General features: G+C 40.9%; 2 protein-coding genes across 4 annotated transcripts in view; both read left to right on the top strand.

Moving 5' to 3' along the window:
• Positions 1 to 9570, top strand: part of LOC114009890 (ubiquitin-associated protein 2-like) — a 23047-nt gene extending 13477 nt beyond the window's left edge. Inside the window, exons 7-12 of one of the 2 annotated variants that reach the window (XM_027776272.1) lie at positions 401 to 446; positions 1467 to 1579; positions 3527 to 3586; positions 7515 to 7567; positions 7702 to 7797; positions 9485 to 9570. In XM_027776272.1, the coding sequence (XP_027632073.1) occupies positions 401 to 446; positions 1467 to 1579; positions 3527 to 3586; positions 7515 to 7567; positions 7702 to 7737 (308 nt within the window). In that variant the 3' untranslated portion in view covers positions 7738 to 7797; positions 9485 to 9570. The remainder of the gene's footprint in view (positions 1 to 400; positions 447 to 1466; positions 1580 to 3526; positions 3587 to 7514; positions 7568 to 7701; positions 7798 to 9484) is intronic. The other variant, XM_027776273.1, reaches the window with a different exon arrangement.
• Positions 9571 to 21593: 12023 nt separating this feature from the next.
• Positions 21594 to 22340, top strand: part of UBAP2L (ubiquitin associated protein 2 like) — a gene marked incomplete in the record, with an annotated part of 23786 nt that continues 23039 nt past the window's right edge. For both annotated transcript variants that reach the window (XM_014592109.2, XM_014592113.1), the window contains 2 exon segments: positions 21594 to 21866; positions 22309 to 22340. In XM_014592109.2, coding sequence (XP_014447595.1) covers positions 21771 to 21866; positions 22309 to 22340 — 128 coding nt within the window.

Raw genomic sequence — 22340 nt, 5'->3', positions numbered from 1 at the left:
TGCACATGCCCTCTGGCAATTAAGGAAATAAAAAAAAGCAACTATTGAAGGGCTAATTTATATAGTTGTCCCCAACATGATCCAGGGTTGGTTGGATGAATATATGAGTATGGAATCCATAGATATGGAAGGCTGACTGTACTGGAGAGTCCTTTTCTTTATAATTTATTTTGCTTGTGTTACTATATTTGCTTGAGGACCTACTAGCTGTTTGAACAGCAAAAGAACTGACAACAGTAATGACTTTCCTACTCAGTTTTATCAAGTGATACGCTACATAGGACTGAGAAAGAGGCTCTAATAATACTAATCATTTACCATTCCAGAGCTGCCTCAGCTGGCAAAGTGGTTTTTATCAACTTCTAAAGTATTTCTCTTCTACTATTTCACTTTATTTTAGGAGGCTCTGGTAGGCGTGGAGGAAGGTTTTCTGCTCAAGGAATGGGGTACGTTTCTTTGGTCCAATGTTAAATCTGTAATTTTTTCCTTAACAATCATTATGGGTAGCCTTTACTAATATGTGATCAGAGTGATTTCTGCCTAAGAAAGGTGTATGGACTTAAGCTCATTTCTTAGGGATCTGCATTTACCACCTAGATGGTATGTGGGAGTTGGCCATGTGGGAGTCCAGCACCCTTAACCACTATGCCCTTAACCATTACTTCTGTCTTACAGCTTCATTTGAACTCGTATGCCTCCTTTTCTTAAAATGTTCTAGAGGGCAGGCTGGTGGTGTGGTGGTTAAGGTGACTGGATTCCACATGGTTGGCTTGTGTGGTTTGAGTCCCAGACCTGGTGGCTTAAGAAACATGCCAGGCTCTTGTATCTGCATACCCAAAACCCTAGATGAGAATACAGAAGGGATTATGGCATAGCCATCCCCCTTGGGCGGTGCTTTCTCATTTTCCTTTTCTGTCCGTTTCAGTCTCTCCAGGGAGCACACTCACCCTATGGCAAAATTACCAAAGCAAGCAAGGAAACAAATAGTGTCTTAGGTAGAAGTTAAGATTATACTATAAAATTTTGGGTAGACAGATGACATAGGATTGTACAATGGGACCATGATTTGAACTAGGAAGGAGACTGTCAAGATTTTGCTTGCCCTCTTTTTTGTTATTGTTGTTTTGTTTTTTAGAGGTTTTGCTATAGGGCGCGTGCGCTCAACGGAGAGACAGAGACAGAAAGGGAGAAATCACCCCCCAGAGGGGATGGCCACGCCGCAGTCCCTTCTCCTCCATTCTCCTCTCGGGATCCTGGGCATGCACACATACACGCCTGGCGTGGGTTTAAGCTACTGGGTCTGGTACTTAAAGCACGGTTGACTACATGAGAGTCAAGCGACATAGCCATTACACCAACTGCCGGTCCATGCTTGCCCTCTTTTGAGTTAATATTTGCTGAAGCTGCTTAGAGGTCAGAGACTCTTTAAAAAGTTTTGTTTTGTTTTTGTCTCCCCCCTCACCCAGAACCTTTAACCCAGCCGATTATGCAGAGCCAGCCAATACTGATGATAACTATGGTAATAGTAGCGGCAATACGTGGAACAACACTGGCCACTTTGAACCAGATGATGGGACGAGTGAGTGACTGTTCATTATTCATTTTTTGTCTCTGAATCCAAGGCAATACCTTTTTTGAGATTATAGTTATATTAAAAAGTATAGAATTAATGTTTGGGTACAAAGATAAAGTGAGAAAGGAATGTCAATTGAACTACTGTATAGAACTCTTTGTTTACTGTGTGCTCATGGGCATGTTATACATACTGTTTCACTTGTTCTTTATCACTACTTTGTGAAATAGGCAATTACTGTCACTGTCCAGGTGACAAAATTAAAACTGAAAGAAACGTTATGAATTTGTTAGTATTTGAGCTCAGAATTGTTTGACTCTAAAGCCTATGTTTTTTTCATCATGCCATGTGGCTACCAAAATCTCCAAGAGTATTTCCTAAAGTGTATGTTAGGGTAACTTTAGTTTTGCCTTTTGAAAAGATACTTAGAATTCGTTAATCAAGTTACTCCTTGTAGAGGTGAACAGGGCCCAGAGTCAGAGTTCACACTATTTATTCGTTTTCTGACGCTGGGACAGGAATATTCTTTTTTTCTTTTCGCCTTTAGGAAATTACAGTATGTGAGCAAAATGTAAATCTAGTCCTTCTAGCTCTTTGTTGAACAGCATTCTTGCTGTGGTGGTGTATTATGGGATTTGGGTAAGATTCTTTTTTTGTTAGATGACTTTGATGCCTGAATTTGGGTAGATGGGATGAACGTGTGAGGACATGGTGGGCTTGTGGAATACACCAAGATGTGTTTGAGAGTAAATACAAGTGGTTACTTTTTAAAAAAAATTTATTTAACTTTATTTATTTATTTTAGTTTGATCAGAAAGGGATAGAAAGAGAAAGAGTGAGGAAAAGTGAGAAAGCAAGTCTCCAGGTCCAGGACTCAAATCTCAGTCAGCCATGTAGGAATTCAGTGCCCTTAACCACCACGCCACCTGCTGACCTCAAGTGTGGTTTTAATAAGAGTGATGATATTTGAGCTCTAGAATGCTTCTTGAAAGGTAAACCTCTTTCTGGCTGAGCCAACACAAGAGATTCTGAGGCTTTTTCCCTCTTAATAAAGGGGGAATAAATTAATATTGGGCCTGAAATAGGCTCTTTGATTCCTTAGACATTTAAATTTCGCTTTGTCCCCTCAAGGATCAGAGATCTCTGTCTCTGGGCTATACGTCACAAATAGCTTCTCATGTACTGCCCACAAGATGGTATACCTAAGGTCCTGAAGGTTGGCTGCTTTCTGTTTAACAAGCTGCTACCTCATAAACTCATTTTTAATAATTCCCATGAGCAGAGGGTGAAATCGAGTTATGGTAACAAGTAGGTACTGACTGGTTATGAGATGTCTGCAAAGTGCAGTACATTAAAACAGAGGAGGACATTAGAGCTGTTTATTCATTTCTTGGTGGCTTTTTATAAGCAGTGCTAGGAGTTGGAATAACAAATGTTACTGTTTTTTGCATTGTAGTCTGTTGGGTATTTGGCATAAAAGGTGGTAGTAGTTAAGGGATTTGTTTTTAGTTGGAACAGAAAAGCAGTTTTGGGGTCCCAGCCCTTTAGCTTTAGTCTTCAATAGGATCTGGTTGGAAAAACAGGGAACGATGAAGTGTGTGTTTATTTCTGAGTAGAAGAGGGAGCAGATTTGGAAGGAAGAAATCAGAAATCTGATTTGTGGCTGAATGAAATTATTTGTAATGCTACTGTTACTTTGTTAGCATAGAAGCGTTAGGCATAACTTCATGCATTCCCATTGTTTTGGTGATATGAACATATCTTCGTTGCATGATCTTTTTGTATTGTCATGATAGCAAACTTCAAATTCCCTTTTTAATTTAAAAGTAAATTCAAACCTACCTTTTAAAATATCCACAGGTACAGTGGGAATTATGTATTGGGGGCAGATGTTTTTATTCACAAGCAAAATTTCACTGGTTGTTTTTTCTTTTCTTTTCTTTTTTGTTTCAGGACTTGATTTCATTGGGGTTGAGGGGTCAAATTATCCCCGAAAATTTGAGACTGCTCCTGGTATGATACATCCAGGCGCCTAATTGCCCCGGATATTTTTATAGATTTTTATGAACTAAAATATCTGTGGATATGTCATTTTTTTTCTGTCTTTCTGCTTTTTCTCTTCCTGCCTTTTTCTCTCACTTTCTGTGCCCACTTTTCCTTTAAAAATTTGTTAATTTAATGAATATTTAACATTTACATTGACTGACATTTCTCCTGATGGAATAGAAGCCCTAATGTGTTGTTCATCCCATTTCTGTCTTACTGTCCTTTAATGCTTCTGCAATATAGTTCTCTTCCTTAGTCATGATCCATACATTTTATATAGTACCTATAAGGTACCAAGTAGTTATCCACATTTCTTTCCATCCCGTTGAGGTCACTAGAGTGGTGCAAAAAAGAATTCTTGCATTGAGAGCCTACATTAGGTAATCTTTCAGGTCATTTCTGACTCTAGAATCTTGTGTAAGTGCTAAGTCATCTTGGGTTCTGCTTAGCCAGGGTGGGACATAAAACAGGACAAAGAATGGTATCAGAGAGAGAGAGAGAGAGAGATGAATGAGGTTTGTAGCTTGTCTAGACTAGGATTGGATTTTAGATTGGTTTGGAGACCAGTGTCACTATTTGTGTGGTTTGGAATTTTCTTGGTGCAGTTTTAATGTTTACCTGGGCAAGTCATTATAGTGAATATATATTCCTCTAAAAAATAAGATTTTTTCTTTTTCATTTCTTTTTTAAGTTTATTTGTTCCATGAGCAAGAAAGACAAAGAGACATCACTTCCAATAGGATGTAGTCACCGTACTAAACTCCTGCCCCAGCCTAGATGGGCATATATGTTCCTAGTGTACACAGGGAGTTCTATAGATGTAAACCGGTAACCCTCCTGTTTGGGTTACCCTTGCAGAGCACTGTGTTTTATTATTGTGCCACTGACTCCCAGATTTTTCATTATTAAATGTTTAGACTCTGCCTGGTGGTGTAGTCAGTAGTAAACTAAACTGCAGGGTAGCCACATGGATAACCTTGGGTTTAGGTCTCCAAGTCAGCCTAAAAACAAGCTGGGCATTTGTGTGTGTACTCAGGATTCTAAAGAGCTGAGGGCTTGGGAAAAGTGGATCACGGCATGCTGAAGCCCTGTTGAGGGAGCATCTTTCTCTGCCTGTCCCTCGTGCATGTGCACGTGCTTTCTGTCTTAAATAAAAAACTAAAAACGTGTAGAAGAATTTCAGAAGGGTTTTGTTAGTGTTAAGAGTATTTCCTTTCAGTGACTGAAATGTCTGAATGCTAGACTTCCATTCTTTCATTTTTGTGAGATACTTTCTCTATTTGGAGAGAATGCTTTAAGAGCTATTTTTAATATAGGGCTAGCCAGTGGCATGGTGGTTGAGGTGGCTGGATCCCACATAACCAACTTAGTGGTTTGAGTCCTGGATCCTGTGGCTTGGAAAACCAGGAACGTGCATGTGTGCATGCATGCATGCCCACAATCCTGAGAAGAGAATGAAGGAGAAGAGATTGTGGTGTGGTCATCCCTGGGGGTGGGGATGATTTCTCACTCCCCACCTCCCTTTGTCTGTCTTTATCTCCAGCTAACACACATGCTCTGTAACAAAAACTAAAACTAAAATAAAATAAATAAATTATTCAATATATACTGTTCTAGAGAAGAAATGAAAGAATCTTGTCCTTTCTACATAGGAGTTCTTGCTTTTCTTTGCTATAGGGCTCATGCACTTGCTTGTGGGAGAGGAGGTGGGCATGGAAAGTGAGAAAGCACACCCTAGAGGCAATAACCATGCCACAGTCATTGTCCTCCATTTCTTCTCTTGGGATTCAGGCACACATGCACATGTGCTTGGCACTAGCTTTGGTAGTCAAACTGCTCGGTCAGCCATGTGGAATCCAATCACTTTTTTTTTTTTTTAAGAGATTTTTGCTATAGGGCACATGAACTCTCTGGAGAGACATTAAGCAAGAAATCACCTCCCAAGCCTGATGGCCACAACACAATCCCTTCTTCTCTCGGAATCTTAGGCATGCATGCCCTATGTGCCCTGTGTGAGTTTCAAACTACCAGGTTTGGAATTCAAACTGGGACTGGCCATGTGAGAGTCCAGTAACGTAACCACTATGCCATCTGGTGGCCCAAGGGATCTAATCACTTTAACAACCATGCCACCAGCTGCCCCAACAAGTTTTTCTTTCTTTCTTTCTTTCTTTTTTCCTTCCAGGTTTGCTTTAGGGCACATGTGCTCGCTGGAGAGAGAGTAAAAGAGAGGGAGAGAGAGAAATCACCCCCTAGGAGAGATGGCCATACCACAACCCCTTCTCTATTCTCCCCTCAAGATTTTGAGCACATACACCACACTGTGGTGTGTTTCTCAAGCCACTGGGTCCAGGGCTCTAATTGCCCAGTTGGCCATGTGGGATCTAGTTCCCTTTACAACTCTGTGCCACCTGCCGGCCCCAAGTTGTTGTTCTTCTTTATTTATTTTTATTTAATTTTGTTCATTCATTTATTTTATTTTGACCAGAGAGAAACACAGAGTTAGAGAGGAAAAAAACCAAACCACCAGGTCTAGGACTTAAACCATGGTCAGCCATGTGGGAACATCCAGCGCCTTAATCACCATGTTACCTGCTGGTTTCCCCAAGTTCTTATTATTTTTTAAAATAATTATTTAATTAATTGCATTTTAAATTTTTATTCATTTTAAATTTGTTATAGAGCATGGGTGTTCACCAGAGGCTGGGGGAATTGAGAAAGCAAGCCACCAGGTCTCGGACCTATACTGCAATTGACCACGTGGGAGTCTAGCGCCTTAACCACCAAGCCATTTGCTGGCCCCTTACTGTAGTCTTTTGAGTAAAGGAACAAATCCTAGTTCTCAATAGAAATTCTTACTCAAATTTCTCAAGGAAGGTCATTTCTAGGATATATGCATACATGAGATTTTTTAAAAATTTATTTATTTATTCATTTATTTTAATTTGACCAGAGAGAGAGAGAGACAGTGAGAAAGCAAGCCACCAGGTCTGGGACTCAAACCATGGTCAGCCATGTGGGAGTGTCCAGCACCTTAACCACCACCGCCACCTGCTGGTCCCCATACATGAAATTTTTATAAAAAGAAAGGAAATCTGGATGGTGATTTGATCGGTTATGTATCTCTTCTGTAGAAATTGTATCCCAACTTCAGTATTATCAATATGAGAAGAGTATGTAATTCTCAGTGTTTCATGACCTTGGCATGTTAGATTTCACGTTCTATATGAGTAGGATTAACCATCATATTTTATTTTTCAATCTTGTCTTCTGGGGAGAACAGTAAAAACAAACGGATCTATAAACTTGACTTCTACTCAGTATGCATTTTTTATTCAGCTCTTCTAGCAGATAGTTCTCACTGCCCTCAGTGTAGGTGTCAAACTGACCCTTCTTTGTTGCCTTTTTTCTGTCATGTAGCAACCACTTGTGTTCCACTGTCACTGCTGTCATGCCTCTTCAGATTGCCTGCATTTTGGTCTTACATCAGATACATAAATGTAGTTTGCATGTTCTGATTTAAATTGACTGCTGCCATTTCACTCAATTGACCACTAAATCAAGAGCTTGGGTTCTTAAAGATAGTGCTTGAAGCTTTGAGGGGTGTATGTATGTGTCTGTGTCTTATGTGTGCACTAGCGTGTGTGCTCTTTGGTTATAGCAACACAATAAAAACTGAAAGTAGCTGCGAAATAATAGTACTATTAAAACCCTGGCACTCTGAAGTATTTCTTTTTAACGAATCTTTTCCTACCTCTGAAACAAGAATTTCTTCTAAATTCTGGTCATATTTTGGCCACCAATAACCTAGCAATAAATACATGAATATACTGTTTTCTGCACATGCTTTATATTGACACTTAAAATTACCTCACTATTTTTCCTTGATTCCCAGGTGCTTGGAGGACTGCAACAGAGGAGTGGGGAACTGAAGATTGGAATGAAGATGTAGGTATTTCCAGATCATTCCTCACTAGTGCCTTCTATCCCTAAGTGGTGTTTAGGGATAGAAAATGGGTATGTTTCTACCCCTCAAAATTCACCCTTAAGATTCTGACCCAAAACTTTTACATCCAAAATAGTGTTCTGAGCCAGAACATTTCACATATGTTATATGAAGGAGACTGGGCATGAACAGGACTCTGGAACCACACTTTGGAAAGGGCAAGTGCACTTGTGTAAGTCCAATATCTGATTGTCGGATTTATCCCAGGAAGAGATGGTGGTTGGGTAGGGCACCAGAAATGGAGTTAGACAGGTAGTGCATTGAGTAACAGCTGCCGGTGGTACACGACTACTTGGAGCTGTTCCATTATTTGGTCTGTGTTGAAGTATTTGGTATAAGGTCCTGTAATGGATTAGTAGTGGATACACAGTGAGAGTTTCGGTACCAAATCCTCAAGTTTGTAACCTAGTTGGCTCTGGAACCCATTTATTTACTTGAAGCTCAACTTTGTAATTGTACTTGAGGTGATTATGTATAGGACTGACTGACTGCCAGTTTGACCCAGTGTGGAAACCTCATAGATAGATGGCATATAGATGAGCTCTGTGAGCTCGCTTGAGTATTACTTGAGAGAATTTTCTAGTTACAGTCTTTCTGATTCCTAGTTACAGTCATGCTTTTCCTGTGATTTTGCTGTTTTTGGTGATCGTAGGTACACTCTTAACATTTTAAAATTTGCTTTCCTGTACTTAAATGTATAGTCAAGCAAGTTAGCTTTTATGGTAAGCATAAATGACATGTCAAAACTTTTTTGGGGGACCAGCAGTTAGCATAATGGCTATGTCACTGGACTCCCATGTAGTTGATAGCGGTTCGCATCCCAGACCCAGTGGCTTAAAACTCATGCTGGGCGCGTGTGCATGCGTGCCCAAGATCTCAAGAGGAGAATGGAGGAGAAGGGATTGCAGTGTGGCCATCCCCCCTGGGGGGTGATTTCTTGCTTTCTGTCTCTCTGTCTCTCTCTGCTGGCGAGCACACACGCCCTATAGCAAAAACCTCTCAAAAAAAAAAAAGTTTTGGTTGCCATCCTAGGTTCTTAAATTTTTAGGTGCATCAGTATCTGAGGGTGTTAAACTGAGCTACACTGCCTTGTGCATATGGGCAAATTCTTCTGTCTTCTGAGTTTTGGCTTGTCTACTTAAGCAACTTTCAGAGAATGATAAGTTGAAGTTGAGAGTAGGAGTAGGCCCTCTGTTGTTTAAGAGGGGATATTTTATAAGAAAATCAAGCAAACCAACCAACAGACAAACAAACAAAAAACAAAGCCCAAAACAACTTTTGAGTCCCTCGAAGAATATTTCCTCCCATTACTTACCCAATTTTTTGTGCCTTGCTAGTGAGAAGACTAGGTGCAATATAATCAGTGTTTAAGCAAAAGTTGCATGTAGATAAGTTATCCTCAAAAAGATCTTAACAGCTCTTACTGCCTAAAAGCCAATAATTAACTTCTTTAATGTTGGTCATCATCCTAGTTCCTTTCTTTGGGGGAAGTAGTGAAATATAAATATGCTTTAGATAGAGTTGGAAGTTGTCATCGGAAAACATAAAGGGATTTCTCTCCCTTTGTTACGTCAAGCATGTGTGCATTGACCGACCACTAAGTTCAGTGTGTATATGGTGATGTAACTTTAATATGTTGTATTGGGTTCCTTGGTTCTATCCTCACTTTGGATAAAACCATTGAGCATATTTATTGAAGGGGCTTGAAGGTCAATCCATTTAGGATTCCTCAGGTAGATAGTTTTCTCCTCGTGGAGTTTTTTCCTTTTTTTTCTTAATGTTATATTTCCCTTACCTATGCCAAGTTTCTGATCGTAACTTCCCTGGCACCAGGAGTGACAAATTCCTCTGTTTTTCAGCTGTCTGAGACCAAGATCTTCACTGCTTCTAATGTGTCTTCAGTGCCTCTGCCTGCGGAGAACGTGACAATCACTGCTGGTCAGAGGCAAGTGTGGTAAAATTAAGTAGCTTCCCTAGGGGATCAGCAGACAGCAGTGTAAGGAAGGGTGGCACTGACCTTCACAGACTCTCCTGATGTTGGTAATAATGATAACCAATCATTTTAGTTTCCTCTTTAGTTGACTGAATTACTTACGAGAGTTCACACTAGTTAACTTATGGAATGAAAGTCCTTGTTACAATTTAAAATCTAATTATCCTCCAAAATAGCCCTTTATTTACATAGATCAGCTTGTCATGTCCCTGGCATTGTTTTGAAGTAAATCAGGGAAAGATGAGCCAGAAAGAAATGTTTTCATTTATTTTTTAATTCTGCAGAACCGTTTAGAACTGTTCCTTGCTTTATCTTTATCTTCCCCCCTCTCTTTATGGTAGAAAGCATGCACACACATGAAAGGGAGACTAGAGAGAGCACCATTGTTAGTCTGATCATGCTGTGATCTCCCTTCTCCGGGATCCTAGGCATCTTCATGTGCCGTTTCTTGTTTTTCAGGTTGAGGATCTGAACCTCAGTTACCATATGGCTTCTAGTACTGCAGGGTATTAGGATTATCACTGCATCTCAAGAGGCTTGACCTGCTCCATTATGTTATAATAATGGTCTTTGTATCCTGTGTCCACTGAGTATCTGATAATTTTTTACCCCTAGATCATCAGAATCTAGCTAATGAACTATTTTTTAAAAGAATTAGTTATTTTATTTGTTATTTTTTAACTTGGTATAGTCATCAGAGAGAGAAGGAAAGTGAGAAAGCACACTCAAACTGAGGTCAGCCATGTGGGAGTCCTAGTGCCTAAACTACTATGCCACCTTTTTCTATAGGGCAAATGCACGCGCCAAAAAGACAGAGACAGAAAGCGAGAAATCATCTCCCAGGGGCTTGGCCATGCCACACTCCATTCTCCTTTTGGGATCTTGGGCATGAATGCACACGCGCCCGATGTGAGTTCAAGCCACCAGGTCCAGGACTTGAACCGTGGTTGGCCATGTGGGAATCCAGCGCCTTTAATCACCACATCACCTGCTGGCCCTTAAAGAATAATTTTTAATTTGCCTGGGGGAGGGTAGTGAGAAAGTAAGCCACCAGGTCCAGGACTCAAACCATGGTCAGACATGTGGGAGTCCAGTGCCTTAACTGTCACACTACCTGCTGGCTTTCTCTTGGATTGTTTCTAGACCTGAGCGTGATAGTTGTGGAGCCTGAAATTCTTAAAGATATATGATAGGAATAAGTCACTGTCAAGGATTTCATTACCAGAAGTAATGTGCAGGAGGTGTTTTTTGGATCAAATATATGGTTTTTTGTTAATACAATTTCTATAGTTCTCTTACACCAACTGAGTGTTCAGCAATTCAGTACTTACGCTAATACCCAGGTAGCATAGTTGAGGGCTCAGTCCCATGAGACGGCTTCCAGTTCAGTTGTCAGCCACAGAGGGGATGCCCAAGGATGTTCTACTTCTGCTTGACCAAGTGTAGATTCTGAGGTTCCCATAACTCCCTTAGATTTTTTTTGGAGTTATTTCTTTGATGAGAGAGCATGCTAGAGACAGACAGGCGTCCCCAACAGGGTCTTCTGTGATCTACCTTTAGTCCTAGCTGACCTGCATCACAGGCATGCATGTGTGTGCCCAGCATGTTCAGGGAGGTTCCAGGGTGAGAACCCAAGGACCTTTCCCATATGGTGCAGTTGTGTTACTGCTGTGTCTCCACCTCCCCAATCATCTAGCTTTGATAATTCACAGGAAAAGTTAGGAAAGAGTTTTACTTTACTGTTACTGGTTTGCTGGAAAGGTAAACACAGCAATAACCAAATGGAGGAAATGTGTGGGGCAAGGTATAGATTGAGAGAAATGCGCACTTTCCACGTTTACCACGTCTCATCGATCTACAGTTTTAATTGGGGGCTGGCAGGTAGTGTGGTGGTTAAGGTGCTAGACTACCACATAGCCAATGCAGGTTCAAGTCCTGGACCTGGTGGCTGGCTTTTTCACTTTCCTCTTCTCTCATTGTATCTCTCTGTCTCTTTAGCCAAAAAATAAATAATAATAACAAAATTAAGTAAATAAATAATTTAAAATATAACGCTTGTAGTTTTTTTTTAAAAGATGTTTTAATCAAAGTTGCATTTATGTAGGTGTGATTTATTAAATCATTTACCGTTGGTGATTGCACTTAATAGCCAGCTTCAGGACCAGCAGTTAGCGTAATGACTATGTTGCTGAACTCCCATGTAGCCAACCGCAGTTCGAGTCCCAGACCCAGTGGCTTAAACTCACACTGGGTGCGTGTGCGTGCGCGCCCAAGATCCCAAGAGGAGAATGGAGAAGGGAATTGCCATCTCAAGAGGCTTGACCTGCTCCATTATGTTATAATAATGGTCTTTGTATCCTGTGTCCACTGAGTATCTGATAATTTTTTACCCCTAGATCATCAGAATCTAGCTAATGAACTATTTTTTAAAAGAATTAGTTATTTTATTTGTTATTTTTTAACTTGGTATAGTCATCAGAGAGAGAAGGAAAGTGAGAAAGCACACTCAAACTGAGGTCAGCCATGTGGGAGTCCTAGTGCCTAGACTACTATGCCACCTTTTTCTATAGGGCAAATGCACGCGCCAAAAAGACAGAGACAGAAAGCGAGAAATCATCTCCCAGGGGCTTGGCCATGCCACACTCCATTCTCCTTTTGGGATCTTGGGCATGAATGCACACGCGCCCGATGTGAGCTCAAGCCACCAGGTCCAGGACTTGAACCGTGGTTGGCCATGTGGGAATCCAGCGCCTTTAATCACCACATCACCTGCTGGCCCTTAAAGAATAATTTTTAATTTGCCTGGGGGAGGGTAGTGAGAAAGTAAGCCACCAGGTCCAGGACTCAAACCATGGTCAGACATGTGGGAGTCCAGTGCCTTAACTGTCACACTACCTGCTGGCTTTCTCTTGGATTGTTTCTAGACCTGAGCGTGATAGTTGTGGAGCCTGAAATTCTTAAAGATATATGATAGGAATAAGTCACTGTCAAGGATTTCATTACCAGAAGTAATGTGCAGGAGGTGTTTTTTGGATCAAATATATGGTTTTTTGTTAATACAATTTCTATAGTTCTCTTACACCAACTGAGTGTTCAGCAATTCAGTACTTACGCTAATACCCAGGTAGCATAGTTGAGGGCTCAGTCCCATGAGACGGCTTCCAGTTCAGTTGTCAGCCACAGAGGGGATGCCCAAGGATGTTCTACTTCTGCTTGACCAAGTGTAGATTCTGAGGTTCCCATAACTCCCTTAGATTTTTTTTGGAGTTATTTCTTTGATGAGAGAGCATGCTAGAGACAGACAGGCGTCCCCAACAGGGTCTTCTGTGATCTACCTTTAGTCCTAGCTGACCTGCATCACAGGCATGCATGTGTGTGCCCAGCATGTTCAGGGAGGTTCCAGGGTGAGAACCCAAGGACCTTTCCCATATGGTGCAGTTGTGTTACTGCTGTGTCTCCACCTCCCCAATCATCTAGCTTTGATAATTCACAGGAAAAGTTAGGAAAGAGTTTTACTTTACTGTTACTGGTTTGCTGGAAAGGTAAACACAGCAATAACCAAATGGAGGAAATGTGTGGGGCAAGGTATAGATTGAGAGAAATGCGCACTTTCCACGTTTACCACGTCTCATCGATCTACAGTTTTAATTGGGGGCTGGCAGGTAGTGTGGTGGTTAAGGTGCTAGACTACCACATAGCCAATGCAGGTTCAAGTCCTGGACCTGGTGGCTGGCTTTTTCACTTTCCTCTTCTCTCATTGTATCTCTCTGTCTCTTTAGCCAAAAAATAAATAATAATAACAAAATTAAGTAAATAAATAATTTAAAATATAACGCTTGTAGTTTTTTTTTAAAAGATGTTTTAATCAAAGTTGCATTTATGTAGGTGTGATTTATTAAATCATTTACCGTTGGTGATTGCACTTAATAGCCAGCTTCAGGACCAGCAGTTAGCGTAATGACTATGTTGCTGAACTCCCATGTAGCCAACCGCAGTTCGAGTCCCAGACCCAGTGGCTTAAACTCACACTGGGTGCGTGTGCGTGCGCGCCCAAGATCCCAAGAGGAGAATGGAGAAGGGAATTGCAGCGTGACCATCGCCCCTGGGGGGTGATATCTTGCTTTCTATTTCTTTGTCTGTCTCTGTCTTTCTGGCGAGCACACTTGCCCTATTGCAAAAATCTCTCAAAAAAAAAAAAAATAAAAATAGCCAGCTTCCCTTTCCATGTGGATGGGTGGTGGTGGGAAGAACTGAAGGTTCCAACACTGTAATTTTCTCTTTCTAGTGACCAGTCCTCTTAACTAGCTAAGGTTCCCGTCCTGGGGTACCCATTATCATAAACTCAGGTTTGGTTGAAAGAAGTTGGTATGGATAACAAATTATTATCACTTAAATAGTCCTAATGTTTTAGAGTCCCATGCAAAACAAAGGCCAAGTGTATATTTTTATTACTATTCTACAAGTACCTTTTCTTTTTTGAGAGAGATTTTTACTTTGGGGGTGCATGTGCTCTCCAAGGAGACAGACAAAGTGAGAAATCACCCCTGCAGGGGGGATGTCCCCACCACAGTCCCTTCTATTCCATTCTCCTCTCAGGATTTTGGGCACTCATGAGCATACTCCCAGCATGAATTTTAATGTACCGGGTCCAGGACTTCAACTATAGTCAACTATGTGGGAGTATAGCAATGTAACCATTGCGTAACCAATGTTGGAGTGAAAATAGTCTCTAAAAGAATACTGTTTTTCAATTTAAAAACAAACAAAACAAAACAAAAAAACACTGTTTTAAGGAGATGCCAGCATTCTGTTGCCTGGTTTTATATCTTAAAAATTAATAATGACAGGGACCAGCAGATGGTGTAACTGTTACATTACTGGACCCTCTCATAGTTGACCCGGTTTCAAGTCCCAGACCTGGTGGCTTAAACCTTACACTGGGCACAGGTGCGTGACTGCCCAAGATCCCAAGAGAAGAATGGAGGAGAAGGAATTTCGGCGTGGCCCTCCCTTCTGGGAGATGATTTCTCACTTTCTCCCTGTCTTTACAGAGAGTGCACACACCCTGTAGCAAAAATCGCTCCAAAAAATAAAGAAAGAAATTAATTATAGGTATTCAGTATTAAAATCGTGGATAAATATTTGTGAATTTTTGACCTGCCATATTAAAACTAACATTGGTATTTCATTAATAGCATCACTAAAATAAAACAACCATCATTGTTGCCAACATTAGAACTAGATACTACAGTGGCTATTTGGCATCAGTTATTTTGTGACTTAAGCATTATAGGGCTTTGCGTTTTTGAATCCATTTAGAAGAAGCATCAGTAAGTGGCATCATTTTGATGTAATTGTATTCTGAGCTAGGTATTGGAATGCTAGAATATTCAGTCATTATTCATCAAAATCCCTTCTCCCCACTAGAATTGACCTTGCTGTTCTGTTGGGAAAAACACCATCTTCAATGGAGAATGATTCATCTAATCTGGATCCATCTCAGGCTCCTTCTCTGGCTCAGCCTCTAGTGTTCAGTAACTCGAAGCAGAGTGCCATATCACAGTCTGCTTCAGGGAACACGTTTTCTCATCACAGTATGGTAAGTAGGAAACATGGTCTCTCCTAATCAAACCTTAGGGCTGATCCTGGCACACATGTACAGTCATTCCTTCCATAGACTGAGCTTTGTGGCAAGATGAAGCATCCTTTGTCTTCCTAAGCAACCTGGACATAGATGTTTATTTGGGTAGTAGGAGGTAGCTCTAAGAAAGGAATTAGCTTTGAACTGACTGAATCTTATAAAAATGAGTTAACATCAGCACTTATTGAATACTCCTTGTGCTGAGCACCGTTCTCCCTAATGGGAAAAAATCAGTGACATCAAATTGTCAACACATTTTAGTCTTTTTCCAATACTAATTAAACTTTGATGTGAGATTATAGCAGTTTCCCATTTCTTGATGGAGCAAAATTGCCATATATAGTTACTTAAACCAGACCTTTGTAGACAAGGGTTTGGAAACCTGGGGTCTTCCCAAATCTGCCACATCTTAGCTGCGTCTCTATTTTTCTATAAATGGAGATAAGAATGTTTGTTCTTCCCATCTTGAAGGGTTGTAGGAAGATAAGTTAAATAGATATGGGCTATATAACTATGGTAGCACTTGTATTATAAGTTACCTAGAGCACTTATGGCACATGACTCATTGATTTACTATGTTAAAAAATAAATTCAAGGGTGTGGCCAGCAGGTGGCTTGGTGGAGAGGGGATTGTGGCTTGGCCATCCCTCCTGATGGATGATTTCTCACTTTCTGTCTCTTTGTCAAGCACATGTGCTCTATAGCAAAAATCTCTCCACCTAATGGGAAAAAATCAGTGACATCAAATTGTCAACACATTTTAGTCTTTTTCCAATACTAATTAAACTTTGATGTGAGATTATAGCAGTTTCCCATTTCTTGATGGAGCAAAATTGCCATATATAGTTACTTAAACCAGACCTTTGTAGACAAGGGTTTGGAAACCTGGGGTCTTCCCAAATCTGCCACATCTTAGCTGCGTCTCTATTTTTCTATAAATGGAGATAAGAATGTTTGTTCTTCCCATCTTGAAGGGTTGTAGGAAGATAAGTTAAATAGATATGGGCTATATAACTATGGTAGCACTTGTATTATAAGTTACCTAGAGCACTTATGGCACATGACTCATTGATTTACTATGTTAAAAAATAAATTCAAGGGTGTGGCCAGCAGGTGGCTTGGTGGAGAGGGGATTGTGGCTTGGCCATCCCTCCTGATGGATGATTTCTCACTTTCTGTCTCTTTGTCAAGCACATGTGCTCTATAGCAAAAATCTCTCCACCACCCCCCCTCAAAAAAAAAAAAAATCCAAAGGCATTAACTACATAAAAGGGTCATTGAAATAAAGATGACACAAAGATCAGTTATACTTAGTAGATCCTAAGAAGTTCTGTATTTTTTTTTTTCCTTTTTCTCTCCTCTGTGTGTGTATTTTTTAATTTGATGAACTGTTGCTAGAAGAAGTGAGCAAAACGTGTGTGTGCATATACTGTTTTTTCCAGTTCTAGTAATTGTTTTTAATTATTAATTTAATCCAATTATTCATTTTAATTTGACCAGAGAAAGAGGGAAAGTGGGAGTTTAGGACCTTAACTGCCATGCTACCTCCTGGCCCCTCTAGTAACACTCTAAGAAAACTGTTGAGCTGGTCTCTAATCAGGAGTTCTGTTCTTTTTGTTTTGGAGAGGTTTTTGCTACGGGGCACGGGTACACTCTCCAGAAAGACAGAGAGACAGAAAGTGAGAAATCACCCCCTTAGGGGGATGGCCACACTGCACGCACACGTGCCTGGTGTGAATTTAAGTCATTGGGTCCAGGACTTGAACTATGGTCAGCTACATGGGAGTCCAGCGACATAGCCATTATGCCAATTGTTGGTCCCAGAGTTGTGTTCATTTTTAACAGTTGTCTTAAATTTGTGTGTGTGTTTCATTAGTAGTAATTTGGTTGATGCTCTGCCACATAAGAAAGGGAACAGGTGAGAAAAGGCAGGGGAAAAAGGAAATGGTGAGAGGAATGTTAAGACAAAAAGAAAGACAAAACAGGACAAAGGTGCTAATAAACAAGGCATAATTAAGACCAGGATATACCTAAGGTGCACAAATGGAAAATGTGGTTAAGTGTTCTGGGTCTCTTGTTTTCTTAATGTTTGGAATTGCAAACACTTACAACCACATCAAAATTTTGATAGTAAAAATGTTTTCAGCGTACTTCTATTTTATCTTAACATTTTGTTTAACATATATTACCTGATAAAGTAAATATAAACACTTGTTTATTCTTAATAGAAAAGAAACTACGTTAAATGACATTGATTAATACGGGTAAGAGAGAGAATAAGTAAACATTAGAAGATTAATTTCCCTTTAAAATTTAATATACATCTAGGCCCAGCCTCAGTGCTGCATAGGTAGTCCTCCTGCTTGGAATGATGGAAAGAAGTGTGGGAAGCCTGGGTTCCATTCCCAGACTATCCTGAACATGCAGGGTATGGTTGCATGAGTCTGTGATCATAACTAATCAGGAGGCTGGGACAGAAAAATTGTATCAAAATGAGACTCCATCAAAAATACCTGTGTCGGGACTAGGAGATGTGCTAATGGTTATGTTGCTGAACTCCCACATGGCTGACAGTGGTTTGCATCCTGGACCTGAAGGGATTGAAATTCACACTGTCACACACATACTGACTCTCCATTGAGTGCGCATACCCTATAGCAAAAATCTCCTCATCCAGCCCGCCCCCCCAAGAAAAACCTATGTCTGTCCTCTTTCTCTTTCATTAAAAAATAACAGGAGTTCTAATTACTTTTATATACAATGCAGGTAACATTGATTTTTTGGGGGGAAGGTCTTTAATATCTTTTACACTTGGAGAATATTTGGTAATCATTAGCTATGTGGCATCATCTCTCTGCCATAGGTCCCCCTCTTTCTTTTTTATTAAAAAATTACTCATTTGATTTTGTTATTATTACTTATTTTTTAATTTGACCAGAGAGAGAGAAAGGGAATATAAAAAAGCAAGCCATCAGGTCTGGAACTTAAACCACAGTCAGCCATGTGGGAGTCCAGCACCTTAACCACCATGCCATCCGCCAGTCCCAAAGACCCTCACTTTCGAGTAGACTTCTGAAGTTTTTGTTTCTGTAATCTTGTGACAGAGACTGAAGTAGGAAAAAATGTCTTACCTTGAGTTGGACAGACTGGTTTTGTATAAGAAAGTACTGATTAATGATTAATGGTGATGATAAACAAGCACTTAAGGAAAAATAAATTAAGTCTTATGTGGGGGTGGTTAGACTAGTCAAAGCTACATGGTTCATCCTGTGGAATAAGTTCATAGTCTACTTGGTAGTGGGAAATGGGGAGAATCCCCCAGAAGCACTAAGAATAAATTTTGTTTGATTTTTATACATTGACTGCCCTGTAGAGCTTGAATACACCCAAAGAAAATAAATCATAATGACTTGCTATTATGTAGTGTAGAAGTTGAGGTGGCCCTTTAACTTCTCTCCTTTGATTCCATGCTAGTTTTTTTTTTTTTTTTTTTGGAGAGGTTTTTGCCATAGAGTGCGTGTGCTCACCAGACAGAGATAGAGAGACAGAAAGCGAGAAATCACCCCCCAGGGGGGATGGCCATACTGCAGTCCCTTCTCCTCCATTCTCCTCTTGGGATTTGGGGCACACATGCATACGCGCCTGGCGTGATTTTTAAGCCACCGGATCTGGGACTCGAACCGCGGTTGACTACATGGAAGTCCAGCAACATAGCCATAACGCTAACTGCTGGTTCCTCTGTGCTAGTTTTTAGCAGCATTGAGATGAGGTTCTAGTTGTCTTATTTTTGTTTATTTGTTGTTGTAGAGAGCTTTTTGCTGTAGGGCATGTGCTCTCACTGGAGAGACAGAGAAACAGAGTGAGAAATCATCCCGGGGGGGCAGTGCGGAGGGATGATCACGCTGCAGTCCATGCTTAGGATTTTTGGCATGCACACGAATGCACCCGGCATGAGTTTTAGGTCCCTGGGTCCAGGACTTGAATTGTAGTCAACTATGTGGGAGTCCAGCGACATAACCATTATGCTGCATGCTGGTTCAAGTTGTCTTATTTTTTGATTTTTGTTTTTTAGTTGTTTAATGGAAGGAGCAGTCATCCTAGTGGTTAAAGTAAAATTTACTTTGCTGTCATGTTAACTTAATAATCAAATATTGATTGATTTAAAAAATTAAAAATGGAATCTTTGTTATCACAGCTTTCTCCTTGAATAGAAATAAGATGTGGTGGTATAAATTCTTTTTTTTTTTTTTTTGAGAGGTTTTTTGCTATAGGGCGCGTGCGCTCGCTAGACAGAGAGAGACATAGAGACAGAAAGCGAGAAATCACCCCCCAGAGGGGTTGGTCACGCCGCAATCCCTTCTCCTCCATTCTCCTCTCGAGATCTTGGGCACGCATGCACACATGCCTGGTGTGAGTTTTAAGCCACCGGGTCCAGGACTTGAACCGCGGTCGACTACGTGGGAGTCCAGCGACATAGCCATTACGCTAACTGCTGGATCCCATGGTATAAATTCTAATGGCTGTTTTTTTGAGTGCTTACTATGTGCCGTGCATATATTAAGTGCTTTAATAGCTTAATTCTACAACTTGAAGCACTGCTACTTTTACTCCTTTTCCAAGTGAGGAAATGAAACAAAAGAGGTTAAAAGTAATTTTTCCAAGATTATACAGTCAGTGTTTAACTATAGACCTACAGTCAAACTTCAGAGCATATACTCTAATGAACTAAGTTGTGTATTCAGCTGGTAGCATTCTTTACTTGTCTGATGTGTATTGGCTTCCAGTCTGGAAAAGTACCTTTCTGAGTAGCTGAACAAGGTGGCTAGCTGTAGATGTCCCTAATTTCTTTGTTGATCTACAGGTGAGCATGCTGGGGAAAGGATTTGGTGACGTCGGTGAGGCTAAAGGCGGCAGCACCACGGGTTCTCAATTCTTGGAGCAATTCAAGACTGCTCAGGCCCTGGCTCAGTTGGCAGCTCAGCATTCTCAATCTGGAAGCACCACTACTTCCTCTTGGGATATGGGCTCAACGACACAATCCTCATCGCTGGTGCAGTATGGTGAGAAGATGGGCAAGACTGAGTCCTTAAAAACATTTGTGCATTAACCATCAAGGGGCTGGGATGGGGACAGGGTGAAGAATGCATCCCAAAATGAGGAGAAAGATAGCAAACTGAAAAGTTCCTCACATTGATTTATCCTATCAAATAGGCCAAGTTTAGAAAGTTGGGGAATAATACAAATTTGAGGCTGCGGGCCAGCTCTGTGGCCTAGGGTTAAGGCAGCTGGATCATATAGAACCAGACCCATTGACTTGAGAAACACACTGGGTGTGTGTACATGCATACCCAAAGTCCTGAGAGGATGGAGAAGAAATTATGGTGTGACCACTCCCCATTGGTGGAGTGTTTTCTCCTCCTTTTTTTCTCTTGTGAGCACCTGTGCCGTCTGGCAAAATTCTAAAAGAAAATAAATTTGAGGCTATTTATTGTCCTCATTAATTTTTTTTTTTTGAGAGGTTTTTGCTATAGGGCATGTGTGCTTGCTAGAAAGACAGACGAGAGATAGGAAGTGATAAATCACCCCCCCCGGGGCGGTGGGTGGGGGATGGCCACGCCATAGTCCCTTCCCCTCCATTCTCCTCTAGGGATCTTGGGCACACATATGCACATGCACCCGGCATGAATTTAAGCCACCAGGTCTGGGACTCAGACTGTGGTTGACTACATGGGAGTCCAGCGACATAGCCATTACGCCATCTGGTGGTCCCTGTCCTCATTGAATTTAACCATACACATAAGTTACAGTTTTTATTGACCTGGGAGTTTTGGAAGATTTTACCTATATTTAGCTTTAGTGTTTGAAAATGACATACTGCCTTTGGTGAATTTCATGGGCTTGACCATCTTAAGACCTTGTACTTTTACAGTGAGCAGTTGAAGATTCCTGTCTTACACAGGCAGGATAATGATGATTTGATTAAGACTCTAAGAACATAGGGGCCAGCAGGTGGCGTGGTGGTTAAGGCACTGGAATTCCCACATGGGCTACCACAGTTCGAGTCCTAGACCTGTCAACTTGCTTTCTAACTCTCCCTCTCTTTCTCTGGCAAAACTCATGTGAAATAAATAAATAAAATAAAATAATTCTTAAAAAAAAAAAAAAAGAACAGATAAAGAGCCAATGATTGTCATCTGTAGAAATGAGATTGAGTCCTAAAAGAGGATCTATTTATATGACTATTTATTTTTGAGGTTTTGTTCACAATTTAGTGCTGGACTTGAGATGCATCAGCACTCCTGGCCTCACATACATACTGTTTTTCCTTTTGCAGATTTGAAGAACCCAAGTGATTCAACAGTGCATAGCCCCTTTACAAAGCGCCAGGCTTTCACGCCATCTTCAACCATGATGGAGGTGTTCCTTCAGGAGAAGCCACCTGCAGTGGCTAACTTCTGCACCTCCACCTGCCTCTTCTCCTCTGCCGAGCAAACCCACGTCAGCTCCACAGATGTCTCCTGGGTCTTCAGACAACCAGTCCTCCAGCCCTCAGCCGGCTCAGCAGAAACTGAAACAACAGAAGAAAAAAACCTCCTTGACGTCTAAGGTACATAAACTTTTAGGCAGATAACTATTTTAAGGAAAGGGCTTATGGGATTTGGGACTCAAGATTTTTTTTTTTCTTTTTTTTTTTTTTTTTTTGCCATAGGGCATGTGCACTTGGTGGAGAGAGACAGAGAAATGGAAAGTGAGGAATCACACGCACACACACACCCTTCAGGGGAGTTGGCCATACTGCAGTCCCTTTTCTTCCATTCTCCTGGGATTTGGGGCATGCATGCACATATACCAAGTGTGACTTAGTGTCCTAGATCTGAGGCTTTAACTGTAGTTGGCCATGTGGGAGCCCAGTGCCTTAACCACCAAACCACCAGCTAGCCCAGGACTCAGGATTGTAATGGAAAGGGTTTTTTTGTTTGTTTGTTTTTAATTATATTAAGCTTGTATTAAACTTTCGACTTTGTCGTCTCCTTTACCTTTCTCTGTAGATTCCTGCTCTGGCTGTGGAAATGCCTGGTTC

Source organism: Tupaia chinensis, unplaced genomic scaffold (assembly GCF_000334495.1).
Source record: "Tupaia chinensis unplaced genomic scaffold, TupChi_1.0 Scaffold000659_1, whole genome shotgun sequence".
NCBI classification, from domain to species: domain Eukaryota; kingdom Metazoa; phylum Chordata; class Mammalia; order Scandentia; family Tupaiidae; genus Tupaia; species Tupaia belangeri.
The sequence above is the reverse complement of the archived record's forward strand: the minus strand, read 5'-3'. Positions and strand labels throughout refer to the sequence as shown.